At 36.0% G+C, this 17,486-nt stretch overlaps 1 protein-coding gene across 4 annotated transcripts in view; it reads right to left on the bottom strand.

Annotated features, from left to right (window-relative positions):
• The window catches only part of INPP4B (inositol polyphosphate-4-phosphatase type II B), a 551,727-nt gene that overhangs the window by 73,532 nt on the left and 460,709 nt on the right, over positions 1-17,486 (bottom strand). For 3 of the 4 annotated variants that reach the window (XM_017867638.1, XM_017867644.1, XM_017867659.1), the window contains one exon: positions 13,825-13,922. In XM_017867638.1, coding sequence (XP_017723127.1) covers positions 13,825-13,922 — 98 coding nt within the window. Of the gene's footprint in view, positions 1-1,451; positions 1,561-13,824; positions 13,923-17,486 lie in introns of all 4 variants that reach the window. The other variant, XR_001884600.1, reaches the window with a different exon arrangement.

Genomic DNA, 17,486 nt, shown 5'->3' with positions numbered 1-17,486 from the left:
AAAAAAAAAAAAAAAAAAAAAAAGAAAGTCAGAGAAAAAGGGAGATAGTTGAGAAGATTGGGGCTTTTTCCAATAGTCACTGTATGTGGTCTACCTCTTCAGGCTCTTGCAGGCAAGGAAGAATTAGGTCTTGAATATTTCTTACTATATAGAATAAGTTAAATGAATAATTTCTGAGGTATTAGGAAAGGTATAAATGAGGCCAAATACAGGAAGATGATGAAAATAAAGCTGTGTTGGAAGGCTCCAAAATGAGGATAGAGGTAATTAGAATACGAAACCTACAATTTATTCCATTCATATGGCTCCCTTTTTTGACTTGATGTGGTCTCTGATTTGGTAATCTGGGACACTCATATATTTACAGTTTATCAATGGCAACAAAACATATTAATCTATTAATGTGCTTGCACTGTTATTTTCTGACCCACTTGATAAAGACAACTTTATCCTTGAGACTTCAATTTCTCACCCTTACTTAGCTTCTAAGGAGAGTTTCACTCTATCTGACATTCTGTGATGCAGAATTAGAATGACAAAATAAAAGTGGAAGAAAAAGTGGCCTGGAAACAAAAGGCCTTGCAGTTGTGGTTCAGGGAGGAGGAGAATGGTAAATAAAGAGTGAATGTTTGCAAGAGTACTATGCCAAATAGCTGAGTGAATTACAGAGTTGGAAAACTGGATCTAAAAAGTGAAAGAAGAATTTGTTAATTGTCTTTAATTTGATGTTTCATTGAAGGTTAGAATTAATGTAGTCAACCTTTAATTGTTGGTTTGATTGAACATCATACTATGATAAATATCTGAATTTAACTTCTTGTTAACAAGAAGTTTAACAAGGATTTAACAAGAAGTTAAATTTATATATTTATTTCCAAAAAGGATGATGAGTCTTAATATTTTCAGTATCCATCTTACTTTGCAGTGTAGGACCAAAGAACTTATCCTAATGATGATTTCAGGAGCTCACCTATAGGGGCATTCCAGAAAGAAAAATGTATGCTTTGTTTGAAAGATTATCAGAGAATTAGTGATTTCATGAAGAAAACAAGATAAGTCAACATAGATTGCAAAGATTATAGAAATGACAGAGAAGGAGAGAGACTATTGGATAGAGAAGAGATGAAGTTTGGTTCAAACTACTGAAAAAACTTCACGATCAAATTTAACTAGATTGTTGTTTGTTTCTGTTGTTTGTACACAGCAGATATATGACTCTGTTGAAAAGCTGAAAGTGTGCCACAATTGTCATCTTAACCATCTTTCTAATATTTATAAGTACATGTGACACTTTTTAGTCACAGAAATTGACAGTGGAAATTTTAATACTAACTTCTTTTCCCTGGTGAGATAATGCTAGAATGCACTTTGAAATACAAGGTATATACAAAGTAATTATTCTGATTTGGCTGACAATGAAATGCAGGCATTGAAAACACCAAGTGACTCACCTAAGTGAGCTTTCAGTTGAATTTATGTCTTTTGATTTCATGCCACTATGTGCAGACTTACTAGACTGGTATACTGGGAGGCCAGCCAATCTTTGATGAGTAGTAGAATCTGGAATGCAAGAGTTAGACATTCAAAAAAGATGAGAGCCTCAGCGAAGAGGAAATAATGAAGAAAATGTAAGGCTAATTGAAAGGCAAGACGTCTAAGTTTGTACCTACACATACTACAGCAGAATAAGGCTAGCTAAAAGATTTGATGACTATAATTTATGAGGACCACCAAGTAACAGATAGTAACATAGATCAACGCCTGGTTGGCCAAGCAGGTGGACCTTTGTATGTGTGTATGTGTGTCTATCTTTGTTGCCTGTACTGCTGTTTGCATTTCATAATTTGATGTAGTCTAAAATTTAAGGGACATTAAAAGTCTATGTATGTGGTTTAACGTGCATTGAGGAAATACAAATTGGATATTATTTCTTCTTACTTTTCTTTTAAAAGCAACAGTAGTACTTCAAAAGATAGTAAAAAATTCTCTCAATCTTTTAATGCTAAAAGCATCAAAACTTCAAAAGGTTAGTACATCAGAGTTTCTTCTGCAATTAGTTTAAAATAAATTTGTAATTACAAGTGTGTAAAAATATATGTATGGAAAATAAAAGCATGGTGTTGGAAATATTCAAATATTTAAAAATCTACAATCTTAAATTCAGTGCAGAAGCCATTAGACAGCAATAGTGGAGCAGCAGCATATAAATTAAAAGAACATTTGACTGGGAGTCAGAGAACATGGAATTTAGTCTCTGTTCTCCTACTAAATGGTATGTGAACGACCCTAAGTCCCTCATAGCAAATGATGGGGTTGGACTAGGTCAATATTTCTTAAACTATGTCCTGGGGAACACTTATTTTAAAAAAATGAAAATGAGGGTTTCAGGTAAGTTTTTGTATTCCCATAATGAAAAAAAAGCTATTTTAAACAAAATTAATTTAGATACTATAGATTAGGTTAGCAAACTATGACTTGCAAGCTAACCCCAGGTCATACATTTTTTTTTATTTTTGTAAATACATTTTTATTAAAACTCAGTCATGTTCATTTTTAAATTTATTTTATTTAATTAATTTATTTTTTTGAGACAGAGTTTCACTCTTGTTGCCCAGGCAGGAGTGCAATGGTGTGATCTCAGCTCACTGCAACCTCCCCATCCTGGTTCAAGCAATTATCCTGCCTCAGCCTCCTGAGTAGCTGGGATTACAGGAGCCCCCAACCATGCCTGGCTAATTTTTTTGTATTTTTCAGTAGACACAGAGTTTCACCATGTTAGCAAGGCTGGTCTCAAACTCCTGACCTCAGGTGATCCACCTGCCTCAGCCTTCCAAAGTGCTGGGATTATAGGTGTGAGCCACCACGCCCGACTTGATTTACATATTGTCTACGACTTATCTTACACTATAGTAGCCATGTTGAGTGATGACAGAGATCATACGGCCCACAAAGCTAGAATTATTTATTATCTGGCTTTTTACAGAAAAAGGTTGCCAGCCATCCTACAGACTTTCTCAGAACTTTCAATGTGATAATGTGAATTCCAAAATAATTTCACTATTTAATCCTTGTATCACTCAACAATTATTAACAGAAATAGTGTTACTTTTCATAGTCTTCATTAAATTACTTCCAACATCCAACAGCTTATGCCATGCATTCAACAAATGTTAATGGAATAGAAACAACGTGCTTGTCCTCCTGGAGCTTACATTCTGGCAAGGAGTCACTGTCAAATAATGTAAATGACATATTGCATGCTACATGATGGTAGAGGCTATAGAAGAAAATTAAGAAAGAAGGGTTCCAGGGGGTAAGAGATTGCAATTTCAAAGAGGGTATTTAAGAAAGGCCTTACTGAGAAAAGTGACATTTAGGTAAAGACTTAGAGGAGGTGAGTGAGTGACCTCTAAGGGGAGAAGGCATTTAAGACAGAGCAAACAGTCATTAAAAAGTCCCAAGAAACAGCAAGAGGTCCATGTGGGGCAGAAGTCAGTGTGGAGCAGAGTAAGGTAAGAGTGAGAAAAAGAGGTGGAGAGGGATCAAAGGATCAAAGGATCAAAGGGGTTGACTGTGTGGTGCCTTAGAGGCCACTGTAAAAATGTAGGTTTTAATTCTGAAAACAAACAAACAACAACAACAAAAACAACAAAACTAACAACATTGGGGTTTATTGGAAGAGTTTTAGGACACACATAATGAGACTTTCATTTTAAAATAGTCACTTTGGATGTAGTGGATATGAGTGGACTGAATGAGAAGTGAGAGAAGAAACAAAGATGCTAGGAGGAAGCTGTTGCCAACACCTAGAAGAGGTAAGAAGGGTTTTGCACAGGGCTGTAGCAATGCAGGTGATAAGAACTGGTGGCATATATTTTGGAAGTGGAGCCAGTAAAATTTTCTGATGGACTGGAAAGGGGATGTGAAAGAAGGGACTCAAGGGTGGCTATTTTTTTTCCCCAAAGCAACTAAACGGTTGAAATTGATATAAATGTAGATGGGGAAGACTGTAGGAAGAACAGCTTTTTAAGGGCTTATCAGGAACAAAGATTAAGGTGTTAAGCAGGACACAAGAGTTTAAGGAAGAGAGATGTAGATATGAACATTGATAGTTAATAGCAGATATTTAAAGCAACTAGGCTGTGTTCAATTGGGGAGCAGAGTAGACATCCGTGGACTGAATCCTAGGCCACTCCAACATTAGACGTTGGAAAGATAACGAGGATTAGAGATTTAAAAGAAGCAGCCATAAAGCAGGAGAAATAACAGACTGTGGTGGCTGGGAAGCCAAGTGACAAAAGAAGGAAAAAATAACCATGTCACACTTGTTACTAGATCAAGGAAGATGAGGGCAAATGATTGAGCATTGGGTTTGACAATGTAGGCTCTTGACAGAAACAGTTTCCACGAAGTTACAAGGGTAAAAGACTTACTGGAACATCACACACTGGGGCCTACCATGGGGAGGGGGGAGGGGGGAGGGATTGCATTGGGGAGTTATACATGATATAAATGATGAATTGATGGGTGCTGACGAGTTGATGGGTGCAGCACACCAACATGGCATAAGTATACATATGTAACAAACCTGCACGTTATGCACATGTACCCTAGAACTTAAAGTATAATTAAAAAAAAAAAAAAAAAAAAAAACTTACTGGAATGAGTTTAGGTGAAAAAATTGGTGGTGAAAAATTTTAATTCCACTTTTATCTACTCTTTTTGGGACACTTTCAAACTTAAGCTTGTCCTGCAGTGTTACATAATATTCCTCTCTATTTCCAATCCCTTTTACACATTTTTATGTCTATGCAATGACAAATATGAATATATGAATAATTCCTCAGCCATCTTGATGTTTCCAAATATTCATATGTTTTAAATAAAATATGCAAAATATTTGGATAACTGACTGGATTTTTCATTTATAGATTTGGGTGTCTACATGGTATGACAGTTGAGATTTTTATAAAACAGTTATTAGAAGTAAATTTTGTTTATTACTCTGTAATAGTCTAATGTATAGTTTCTGCTGGAATGATATTCATGTGTTAATTTAAGAAAATCCTTGTATCTTCTTATATCTTTAAATCCTTATGTCTTCAAGTTTGTTAAAAATACCCTATAGGCCAGGCGCGGTGGCTCAAGCCTGTAATCCCAGCACTTTGGGAGGCTGAGACGGGCGGATCACAAGGTCAGGAGATTGAGACCATTCTGGCTAACACGGTGAAACCCCGTCTCTACTAAAAAAAAATACAAAAAAAAAATCTAGCCGGGTGAGGTGGCGGGCGCCTGTAGTCCCAGCTACTCGGGAGGCTGAGGCAGGAGAATGGCGTGAACCCAGGATGCGGAGCTTGCAGTGAGCTGAGATCCGGCCACTGCACTCCAGCCTGGGCGACAGAGCGAGACTCCGTCTCAAAACAAACAAACAAACAAACAAAACACAAAAGCTCTGTAATATTAAAATTATTCTTTGTGTTTAGGAAATTTAGATATACTTACTTAGCTTAACATTATAAATCAAGGTAATCTCACATTGAACAGAATCATCATTACTGCTGAGTTGTTTTACATATACGTTTTGCTTAGGTCATTCAACTATTAATATTTGTTAAAACAACAGATAAATAAAAGATGAACAGTTTCAACATTCTGGGCAATTTCATCTTCTTTTACACTCATGTCCAAAGTATAATGCAGTGCAAAAACGTAACATTTAAAATTTGACAGCTAATTCTATCACATCTTATAAATCCAAACAAGTGGTTCTCAGGTCTTACTGTGCGGGCAGAATCACCAGGAGGGCTTGGTAAAACACAATACCTTGGTCCCACAGCCAGATATGGATATGTTTGAAATTATTCTTGTATGTGTAAAAGGCAAAGAAAGATACTGAGTAGCACAGGGGTTGATGATGCTGATCAATTGCTGATGTGCCCTCGTTTGTATATGTACCATTCCCCATTCTGCTCTTTATCACAGGAAACCTCATTTTCCAGGCTAACTTACACTTAACTCTGGGCAACGAGGAGCCAGAGGGAGAGTCAAGGGCAGGAGGAAGATAGAAGCCAGCCTGTTGCTCCCCCACCTTTCTGCTTCTTATTGGCCCCTGGAAGTGGTTATGTCTTTTCTATGGCTCCAGCTCCCACTGGGAACCTTTTGCATTCACGGTCCCAGGTTTTGCTAGACAGTCCTCAACAACACTCTAGATCCAGAGGGATAGCCCCAGCTTTTGGCCTCTGGTGACACTACCTCTGACGTTTGTCCTTTTAGCACCTGAGTTAGTAGCAACTCAGTATTGCTAAACTCTTGGTGACTTCACCAAACTCTGCTTAATTTGTAAATTCCTAGACTTCTTGATTTCCTGTCTGGGGCCTGATGAATACTGCCAATGAGCACTTGGCATCATTTTTTAATTTTACCTCAGTATAGCCTAGGTTAATATCCTAACTCAATTGCCCTTCTCTTCCTGATCTTGTTTGCAGGTTAACCCCTTCTTGAATAAGCTTGACCTCCTCCTCAAAGTTTACAGACAGTGAAAATGATGCAGAGAGAAAAGAGGTATTTGGAAAGGAGAGTATGATGATAAAGTGGCAAAGTTTAAAAGTGCTTTTTGTCACTGTTGAACCTTAGTTGAGAGAAAAATGGCCACCTCTGAAGTCACTGTTCTGTAATGTAGAAGGCTCTCTTAACATTCAGAAAGGATCTCTTTATATAAATGTGAACTGTTCAGAGGAAACTGAGTATTACCATGTATGGAAAAATGATTAGTAACTTAGAAATTACTGTAGAACCTGGGAAATAGTTAACTTATATCAGAAAGTCTCTGTGCTAATCAGAAACAATCTGATTGTTTGAAGACCTTTTGTGGGTGAAGTCTGGGAATCCAGGCTCAAGATAAGTGATAGTTTCTAAGGATAGAGGGCTCTGAAAAGCAGAAATGAGGAATAACAACCATGGCATGTTCTGAGAAAGTAAAAGCAGCACATTGAAACTTGTGGCAGCAATGAGTCACATTGGGGTGTCATATCAACACACATGATTCCAATTTTAGGTAAATAAGCAGGAAGTGGATTGGTATTCAGACGCACCCTTTTTTGTTTATGGAGCATTGCCATTCACACACAGCTGGTGCTGTTAGTATTGATTCCACCATATATTTTTGGGGTCTGTGACAGAGCTCATCAAGTCACCACTGTGAAAGTAATACTCACTTAAGTAGCCTTAATTCTCATCATTAGACAGATAAAATGTAGTACAACTCTTCTCTCTGATATATGTACCAACTATACGTCAATTTATATTCTGTTTCTCAGTGATATTATCCTTGTCTAATACAAGGTATCCGTTAACATGTGATACTGACTGCTTTTCCACAGTCTGTGGCTTTGGAACAGTATGGAGAGTCCAACAATGCAGTTTGCTAAAGAAGTCTGCCAAAACCTAGTGTTGATTTCTTCCAGAGCACAATCTGTGTTATAAATGTTGTAGCTAGTTTTCTGATTCTCAGCAATAACCTCATGTGTATCAATTTGTAAGTTTATTATACATGGAATATGATTCTGTATATCTTAGTAGCTTTGTTCTTTCATGTTGAAAACAAAATCTAATAATCTCACTCAGAAAAGCATTATCACATACTTGTTCTGGAAAAATTATCTTGATGTACTAGAGAGTTCTCTCCTGTGTTGGAAAAATTTGGTATATATTCAATGGCTGTTTGGACAGAGTATTCAATATTAGGGGTGAGTTGCTCCATTATTTGACCTAACAAAATTCGATTTTATATATTCCACATTGTACTCAGAGTAAAGCTCCTCCTTCTCACCTGCTTCTGTGAAATCCTCTCATGGGAAGGTTTACTTGTCCCAATGGAGTTCTTTTACTTGTCATAAATTTCATATTATTTTTAGTTTCTATAATTTTCTTTCTAGTTGTACCCTGACTTAAGTCATCTTTGCTCCATGAATCTATATTTTAAATAAGATTTAAGATAAATTGAAATACTAAAAATGGAAAATGCTAACTAAAAATGTAAGTTCAAAGGACACAGAATACCTTAATATAAATAAACTGTGCCCTATTAACTAAATGTACTAAATATTAGTTTACTTAAACTAAACCTAAGTCCTTGACATGCACTCACAGCTTTTACACATTATATTTAAGGGTTACATCTTAATAATTATGCTAAAATAATTTTAAAGGATATCAGAGAGAACCATGATTGATCAGATTTTTAGTTGGTAAGGTAGATGTGAACAAAGTCTTTTTTTTTTTTTAAGCTTTTCCTCTGAAGCAACCAAAGGACCATGGGAGACGTGAGAGAAAGTGTTGTATCAGCAGAGGTCTGAAGACCAATCCCAGACTACATTTAGAATTCTTTCAAAACCTTTGTATCAAGAGTTTTCTGTGACCTTTTGTTGGAATTCTTCAGGTGTTAAAGGGCCTCAGGCAGGCATGGCATATATTTCTTTTTCCCTGAAAACCAGGGTACTATGTTTTCAGTCTCTGCATCATATGAGAGGCCTAGTTCTCTGCCGTCTTACAGCTTCTCTTTAGCTTTCTGGTTAGTCTCAGGGGCCTCATCATTGTTACCTCCCTAGAACCTCTCAGCAGGATCAAGTATAGATCCTTTGCCCATAACTTCCACCCTGAAATTTCCAACTGTCTTTAAACATGCATCAATTTACACCTTGGGAAAAGAAGACTCAAGAAAAGCTCTCTCACTTGATTCTGTTGCATTCAGCCTATTTTTTAATTTCTCTATTTGTATCCACTGTTACGTTTCCTAAGAGAGTAGCTTTCACCACTCTGTTTCTCTAATTATACAACATGCATTCTCTCCTTAAATGCCTGTAATGTGATTTCAGTCCATGCTTTTTATTAAAGACTCCATTAAATGTCATTGATGATTCACAATCATCAAATCCAATAGCTTCACTTTCATCCTTATTCTTCTTTCATCAACACATTTGATATTCTTGCTCATTTTCACGTGGATGGTATTCTTCTCATTTAGTTTATTTGACTCAATCTCCAATAATTTCTACTTCTTACGGGATCCTTAGTCCTCCTTTCCTTACACTTATGAATGTTCTCATTTTACAATGTATGTTTTCTATGTGGACTACATAGAAAACTAGTCAAATAATTCCTCTGAAATTAGTTATCTATAAAATATTGGGTTCTTATCCTATTTTCTTATTTTTGTAAATATAAGTGATGCAGATCATGTTTTATTTTTCCTGGTGCAAAAATAAAATCTGTGACAATGCATACAATGAGTGTCAGAAGTGATTGGTAGAAAGTAAAATTGTTTGAACAACAGCAACAACAAAACTAAATTATTCAAAAAATGAATCAACCCTCCAAAAGAGCAACTATTGTTTCAGAAAGAGGTTTAGCTTTAATGTAGATTATTCTTTGATTACCTTGAGTCATTAAATTGAAAGCTACTAGGGCATAGACTGTATCTTATTCATCTTTCATCATCCAAACTGAATAGACTTTTACACATAATATTATCTCCACCAATATCTGCTAAATTTAATGTGAGACTTACAGTAAAAATTGTTCATAAACACACACACACACACACACACAACATTCTACATACCCTCACTACAATACTAAATTTCTTTTTCTAAAAAATATTTTGTATATAATCCTTATTGATGTAGTTGATGAAACACTATATACAAAACACTGGAATGTGAAATATTGTATAAAAAGTATAGAACAGGTTAAAAAACAAAAGCTCTGTTTTCTTTCTTAGCTCACAGTGCTAGTAAGCTCACCCTTATAGTGCTAGCATAGGAATCATTATGGTACAATTTCATTAGAGCCGTATGACAATATCCTTCTTCTTTGTTTCAGATAAAACACAAAGGATATGGACATTATTATTAGAGAAAGGACACAGAATTTAGCTGTAATACTTTGATAGCTGGTTCTTCCTCCCTTAAAGGGAAGAGGAAGACAGAAGGGGCTTTATCTGCTTCCTTCAGAAGCCCTGAATCATGTATGATATGCAGTGGTGACTTTAAACACAGAGCAGTTTGTGTTAGTGATTTACAGAAGTACTATTTTATTTTATTTCTAGCACAAAATGTAAGTGTCTGAATGCTTTAGGTAGGCACAAAAAGGAATGTGAAGGATGTCTGAGATCATCAAGCCCAACAGGAAGATTAGAGCAAGAAAAGGGAGAAGCACTAATAACTGCCACACTGGAATTCCCAGGCTGATCAAAGGGGCCAGTGAATATCACAGGTAGGACCTGAGGGGAAGTAACTTCTGAAGATTTCTCGTGCCTTAGAGTCAGCAGAAAAACTGTCTGAGAGCTGCATCACATACAGAGGAGATTTGGTGGGAGAAACACACAATACATGTGCCCAGATAAAGCAGTCATCAACAGCTTTGTCTATCTGACAGATATATAAGTTGTCCTTGGTACGAGGATTGGATCCAAGACCCCAGAAGATACCAAAATCACAGATGCTCAATTTTCTTATATAAAATGGCATAGTGTTTGCAAATAACCTAAGCACATCATCCCCTATACTTTAAATTATCTCTAGATTAATTATAATACTTCATGCAATATAAATTCTATGTAAATAGCTTAGACTATGTTTTAAAATTTTTAATATTTTTGTCATTGCATTTTTTTTTTCAAATATTTTTGATCTGGGGTTGATTGAATCTGCGGACACAGATCACACGGATACTGAGGGCCAATAATATATTATCTTCTGCAGATGAAGATTCAGCAAAGATTTACAGGAAAGGAACTTCTGGGATTCCTATATGTGGCCTCTTTCTCTGTAACAGGCACATCCCAGTTCTAGATCCCATGAATTCCCCAAAAGAAGGACACAGAGGCCACCCAGCCCTACCAAGACTTCCACTAATGGCCTTTCTACAGTTGCAAGGAAGATGGGGGTGGAGGATAATAATATCTGAACTTGGCTGAATATTTCTTCCAAATGAAACTGAGATTTTAAGTAGTCTAAAAGCACTAGACTATGCTAAACATATTGAAAGGGCATGTTGATCGGCAACTTTAATTATCCATTTCCTATTCCCAATTACTAACTTCTAAAGGTTGATGAGTGCTTCATAAAACTGGTAGTAGTTACTGAAATAAAACTATTCCATGTTTGTAGATTGCTGAATTGAGACTATAAATTAAAATTGCTACATATATAACAGAATTAGAAGACATTTTGGAAAGAATATTTAGTCCACAAATGTTTCTGTATGAGAAGAGTAAAAAGATGAGAACTACTTGACTGGGAGTGAATATATAAGCTAAAATTAATTTATCATTAAGTCCTGATATCACAAAAGTCAGGGATATCCCTTAAAGTTAAGAAAATCTTTGGAGAAGAAACATTTTTTTACTTCAAAATAGAATTCACCTGCTTAATTCATAAATCATTTAAAAGAGGATCAATAAATTAAGAGTCAGCACATCAATAATGAATTAAAAGTGAAAGTAATATGTTTAAGAAATTAACCTATCCTTTAACATTGCCACTAATTATCCCTTGATTTCGCTATGAAAGAAGGAAAATAATAGATTATACGGATTGTGGATATGACCCAGCATGACAGTTTTTTCCTTCTTAGCAAATGGCCCAACCTCTACTCATACTCTTATAAAAGCTTTATGTTTTTTTTTTTTTTTCCTTAAATAGAGCACAGCTCAAATGATTCTTTGGCTTGCAATGTGTCTACAGGAGGAATAAACCCATATGTCATTATAATTGTATAGATTGGATTTGTACTTTTGTTATGGAGCACAACCACAGCCATACTACAACTCCATTCTGTGTCAAAGAGAGTTGTCTCAAAAATACCGGAAACAAAATATCAGAAAAAAATCCAGTATGTTCAGACAACTGTGTAAGCAATGAAATGCAATTGGTTTTATACAAAATTCCATCTTATTTGCAAGGAGAGAAATATATTTACATGTTTTCAAAAACGCTTGTCTAATATTTAATTGGCAAGATATAGAATCACATGTTGTTGTTGTTGCTGTTGTTATTTTGAGACAGAGTCTCACTATGTCACCCAGGCTGGAGTGCAGTGGCACAATCTTGGCTCACTGCAGCTTCTGTCTCCCGGGCTCAAGCGATCCTCCCAACCCTCAGCCTCCTGAGTAGCTGGGATCACAGGCGCACATCATCATGCCTGGCTAATTTTTATATTTTTTGTAGAGATGGAGTTTCACCATGTTGCCCGGGCTACAATTTTTCAAAGTTATATTCCTATGAAGAGCTACTTGAATATATAATTATTTTGTATTTCAACAGTGCCTCTACATATTTCTTTAGCAATATGATTGGTTTTAGTACTGAAACCCTTCACAGACTTTGCCAGCAACCTACTTTGTAACACATGTTTTGAGTAAGGATGGCATATTATTAGTTCTCAAACATTAGCATGAATCAGAAGTCACCTCAAAGGCCTATTAAAACACAGACTCGGGGAGAGTTTAGTAGATTCACAGCGGGGCCTGAGGGTTTGCATTGCTAACAGGTTTCCTGGTGATGCTGATGCTGCTGACCTGGGGACCACATATACTTTTCGAGAATTAATATAAAAAATATAATTTGGAAAAAAGTCTCAGAATTTTTGTCAGTAGCTTGATAAAAATTATAATTTGTTAAAAAAACATTAACAACCAAGTTAAAATAAACTCTTTTCATTAATTACTAAAGAAAATAGTTTTACTTACATTATTAACTTTTCAGGTCATTAAAAAATTTAATACTGAAAGTATGTGGCTGCCAAAGAATCTCCATGTACTTAAGTTCATTTCGGCCAAAAATAATATTTGATTTGAAATAAAATATATAAATCATAATATAAAATCTGCAAGTGACTTTTTTTTTAACTATCCACACATGGGCATGCATATGCCACTGTAATATTTTGATACCACATTCATTAGGTTATGAAGATATAAATGCTCTGCCACCCGACATATTTCAACTAAACAACAGAATATAAATCAGTGAGCAAATTGTTCATGATTAAACAACAAGTAGTAACAGGTAGACTTTGATTACAGCTTTTGGTTAAAATATAATTTTCCTACTTTATTAAAACTTCACTTATCATTGTGAATATCTCAACATATTTATACTATTTATAGATGAATTCCAAATACATTCCCAGCTCTCTGATTTTGGACTGCTCAAATGTTTTGTGCTTCATACAATGGGGAAAAGAAATGTAGAATTGAACAACGGCCCCCTCCAAGACAAATTCCAAACATGTAAAACACATTTTTAAAGGCTTGGGTCCTTAACTTTTTTGCACAAAATACTGCAATACATATATTTAATAAGTTAGTTCCCTCATTCACATTGACTTAATATTACCTTGTATAACTGGTGTTATATCTGATGTTCTCCTGCATGCGTGTCCAATGTCTGATGTTGCTTATAAATAGAGACTTAAATCTTTAGTCAAGTCTTTTATATGGTTAAGAATTATACAAAATTTTTATCAGACCAATTAAAATGTCTAATTATAAGGTCCATATTTTTATTATTTGGCATTTTCCAGTGGCAATGAAATTAATGTCTCAGAATGAACAGCAGGACACATTCAAGAAGGCAATCAAGAGAATGATGCAGGTTTTGGCCATGCCACCTTGGCAATCAGTCTTTGAAATCAGATAATTTCAACATCACTCTCATATCCTCATCCCTGCTTCTTTAGTCCAATGACCTCTATGTCTGACCTCTTCTAAAGATTTATAATCAAGAAGCCATTATTGTTGTCTTCTCTACCTCACATACTTACAATCAGGAGGCATCTTTTCCATAAATATCTTGTAATATTCTTGCAGAAGTTCAAAGTTTTCCTGATTAATACTTTCTTGCAAAGAGACATCTCCAAACCTACAAATAGAAGAAAGAAAACAGTTATAAGTTATAAAATGGCACCAAAAAGTAGCACATTTTACCTTTCCTTTTTAAATAGATTGGAATAATTTCCTAAGGAAAGAGTCTGTCTCATTTTTCAGGCTACAATGCACAATGGTGATTTCAAACATATTCCAATCTCCACTGGCCCTGATTTTACTAATCACTTCTAATGCATCAAATATCCTCACAACCATCAAATGTGAATTTAGAGGAAATACCATGTATGAAACACCAGTCTCTGTGCATGGACATAATTGATAATATTAGTTTCCCCATCCTACTCCATACCTCCGCTGCAGGGCTGCATCTCTGTATGTGCTTAAGAAAACCTTCTTTCTTATTATCTATCCAACCTTCCATTTCACTCATGGCTGCTTAGGGAGGGGTCCAGAAGACCAGCACTGGACCCTGGGCTGCACACAGTTTTGCCCACACTATCAACTGCTATAGGCACACGTAGAGCCAGATTTCCCAGACAGTAGATCATTTCTGCTGACATTTTTTTCTGTTCATACCGAGAAGTCAAATGGTTCTGTCCATACAGTCTTCCACCTCTTGTTCAAGACAAACCTGTCTACCTGTGTGTCACTAACCTTGTGTTCTTTTTGAGAATTTCTCAAGTTCAAATGTAAAACCCACTTGTTTCTCTATAAAAGGATGCTATGTAAATGGCTTCCAATATGTATCTCCATCAAAATCTATATTTCTATATGTCAACAGAAAATTTCAGTGTGCATTTTCCCACTCCACTTCAAATACAACATAACCCCAAACTAAAACTACTTCCTACTTTGAACCATTTCTAAGCATGTCCCTAATATTTTGGCACTAATTCAGGTTCAAAATCTAGGCATCATTTTGGATTTCCTCTTTTCCTCACTTTACCCACTCTTCTCAGTCTTTTCACACCTCATATCCCTTCCTTTTTTTTTTCTCAACCGCTGTCAATATATATTAAGACATTTAATTATATCCAGTGTGGACTCTCCTAAAGTTTTCCAAATACCACAGAACTATGCCTCTAGTTTCTCTCACTTCCAATTTACTTTCTGGAGCCTGGTCAGATCATTCAGTCTCAATGAAAAATGAATTTACCTATACAAAAAATATTTAACATCAACTATGTACCTTTCATTGCACCATGCAATAAATGAAATGTTGGAAAAATTAATCTAACATACATTTCATCATATCAGCTCACTGAACTTCAATGCTTCTCTCCTCCCTGAAAGGATGATGTTTCATAATCTCCTTAATTTAGCATCTAACTTTCCACAAAGGCTTCCAAAACCTCTTGTGGGAATGTAGTTACACTGTCCTCCCTTAGCAGCATTTCAATGCCTTTGGGACTTTTAACATTCTATCCACTCTTGACTGGAATGTCTTACTTTCCTTAATGGCTTGATTAATTCTGATTCATCTTTTAAAGCCTGGCTCATCTCTTCTATGATACTTCCCCCATGGATTCATCTCCCATCTGTGAATCACTTTCTTTTATGCACAATTCCTGTCCCTTCCACACCTTTATTTATTGCATGAGCCAAACTGTAACGTAATGTTTGTTGACTTCTCTTCCTCACTGGATTATACATTCTTTCAGGATAGGAAGCAGATTCCATGCTTCTTGTTACCCTCTATTCTCCTTATGTCCCATAGCTTGGCAGAGCACATGGTATTTTAAAAATACCATACTTGCTTAATATTAGTGTTATGGAGTAAATGCTTGTGTTGTCCTCCTAAAATTCATATGTGGAAACCCTATCCCCCAAAATGGCAGTATTTAGAGTTATGGCCCCTAAGGGGTCAAGTTAAATGAGATTATGAGGGTGGGCTCTCTCTGTCCACAGGCACAAAGAAGAGGTTGTGTGAGCACACAGGGAGAATGTGGTCAGTCATTTGATAGCCAGAAGAAGAGCCCTCATCAGAAACCAAATTGGCTGGAACCTTGACCTTGGACTTCCTAGCTTCCTGAACTATGAGAAACAAATTTCTGTTGTTTAAGCCACCCAGTCTATGGTATTTTGTTACAGCAGCCCTAGCAGACTAATAGTATTTATTTATCTAAGAATGGTCATATACAAGATCTACATTTTGATTTTGAGTAAACAGAAGTAAAATATTACTTCTAGATTACATAGCACATCTAACATGTAGATGTTGCTGCTAAAGCTCAAAATTCAGAATCAGAAAAAGGAGGTTCAGAGAACACAGAGCAAGCAATATGCTCAGATTAACAGTTGGTTGATGTCAGAGTGCTATTCACATTCAGGCCTCCTGTTTCTCGCAGGGTTTCCCTACTTTGCCATTTTGCCTTCTTTTCCAGTCTTGTGTATCTTGTACAGCTTCCGTGTGTGAAAAAAGTGCATTCTTAGTATGAAAGAGAGATGATAGGGAAGGAAAGGACACTTCTTAAATAAAATGACTGACAACTAAAACAGTCACAATGACAAGAATGATGCAAATTAGTCCATTTTAGAAGCTTTGAAAATATAATACTGACTAGTCTTTGAAAAGTCTGTGAATTAAAGAGTCTCCTATCTCTCTCAAGATTGCAATAACAGACCTTGTTAATTCCAACTCAAAACACTCTACTCTAGTGTACCAAAGAAGAGGCAATTTGGAGTGCTGTTTCCCTGCTCCAAGTTGTATAGTTTATGCTCAGGAATATCATTCATCTCAAACACTGAATTTGCTAAGACAAATATATACAGATAAATAGAATATAATCTGATCCTAGACACTAGCCTTCAAAAGTGCTTAATTACCAAAGCAAGGAATGGGCTAGGTACTTTTAAACTTACCTGTGGGGCAGGGCTCACTTGGAGAGTGAATTATAGACAAGAAAGCATGTTAAATATTATACTTCCAAAGACTATCAAACTCCCCAAATTGTTGCCTGTGAAGGAACTTCTCCAGCCAGCCCCCACAGAGAAGATGATAACTTCTTTCTCTAAAATATTTCAAAAGTATGCTCTATGATTTTTTTTGTTAATTTTTTGAGACAGAGTTTCGCTCGTATCACCCAGGCTAGAGTGCAATGGTGCAATCTCGGCTCACCGCAACCTCTGCCTCCTCAGTTCAAGCGATTGTTCTGTTTCAGTGTCACAAATAGCTGAGATTACAGGTGCCCGCCACCATGCCCGGCTAATTTTTGTATTTTTAGTAGAGACAAGGTTTCACCGTGTTGGCCAGGATGATCTTGAACTCCTGACCTCAGGTGATCCACCTGCCTTTGCCTCCCAACATGTTGGGATTACAGGCATGAGCCACCGCGTCCAGCCGAAAAAAGTGGTTTTTAACAGTGACTCATGGGATCACAGTACAATCATTTGTTGACTGAGCAAGTCGTTATAAAAAAAAAGTTAACATTACCAAATAATAGCCATTACAATAAACACAAAAAAGAGAAAGACTCTGTTTTAGATGTAAAAAATTTGATGCTATTATCTGTTTACAATATTGAGATATATATAAACACGAATTCTAAACTTTAATACACACATAGGTATTTGGAAATAAAGAAGGTTAAACAATTTG

The sequence above is a fragment of the Rhinopithecus bieti genome, unplaced genomic scaffold, assembly GCF_001698545.2.
Source record: "Rhinopithecus bieti isolate Rb0 unplaced genomic scaffold, ASM169854v2 scaffold_761, whole genome shotgun sequence".
Lineage (NCBI taxonomy): Eukaryota > Metazoa > Chordata > Mammalia > Primates > Cercopithecidae > Rhinopithecus > Rhinopithecus bieti.
Note: the sequence above shows the minus strand (reverse complement) of the source record. Positions and strands in the feature narration are given on the sequence as shown.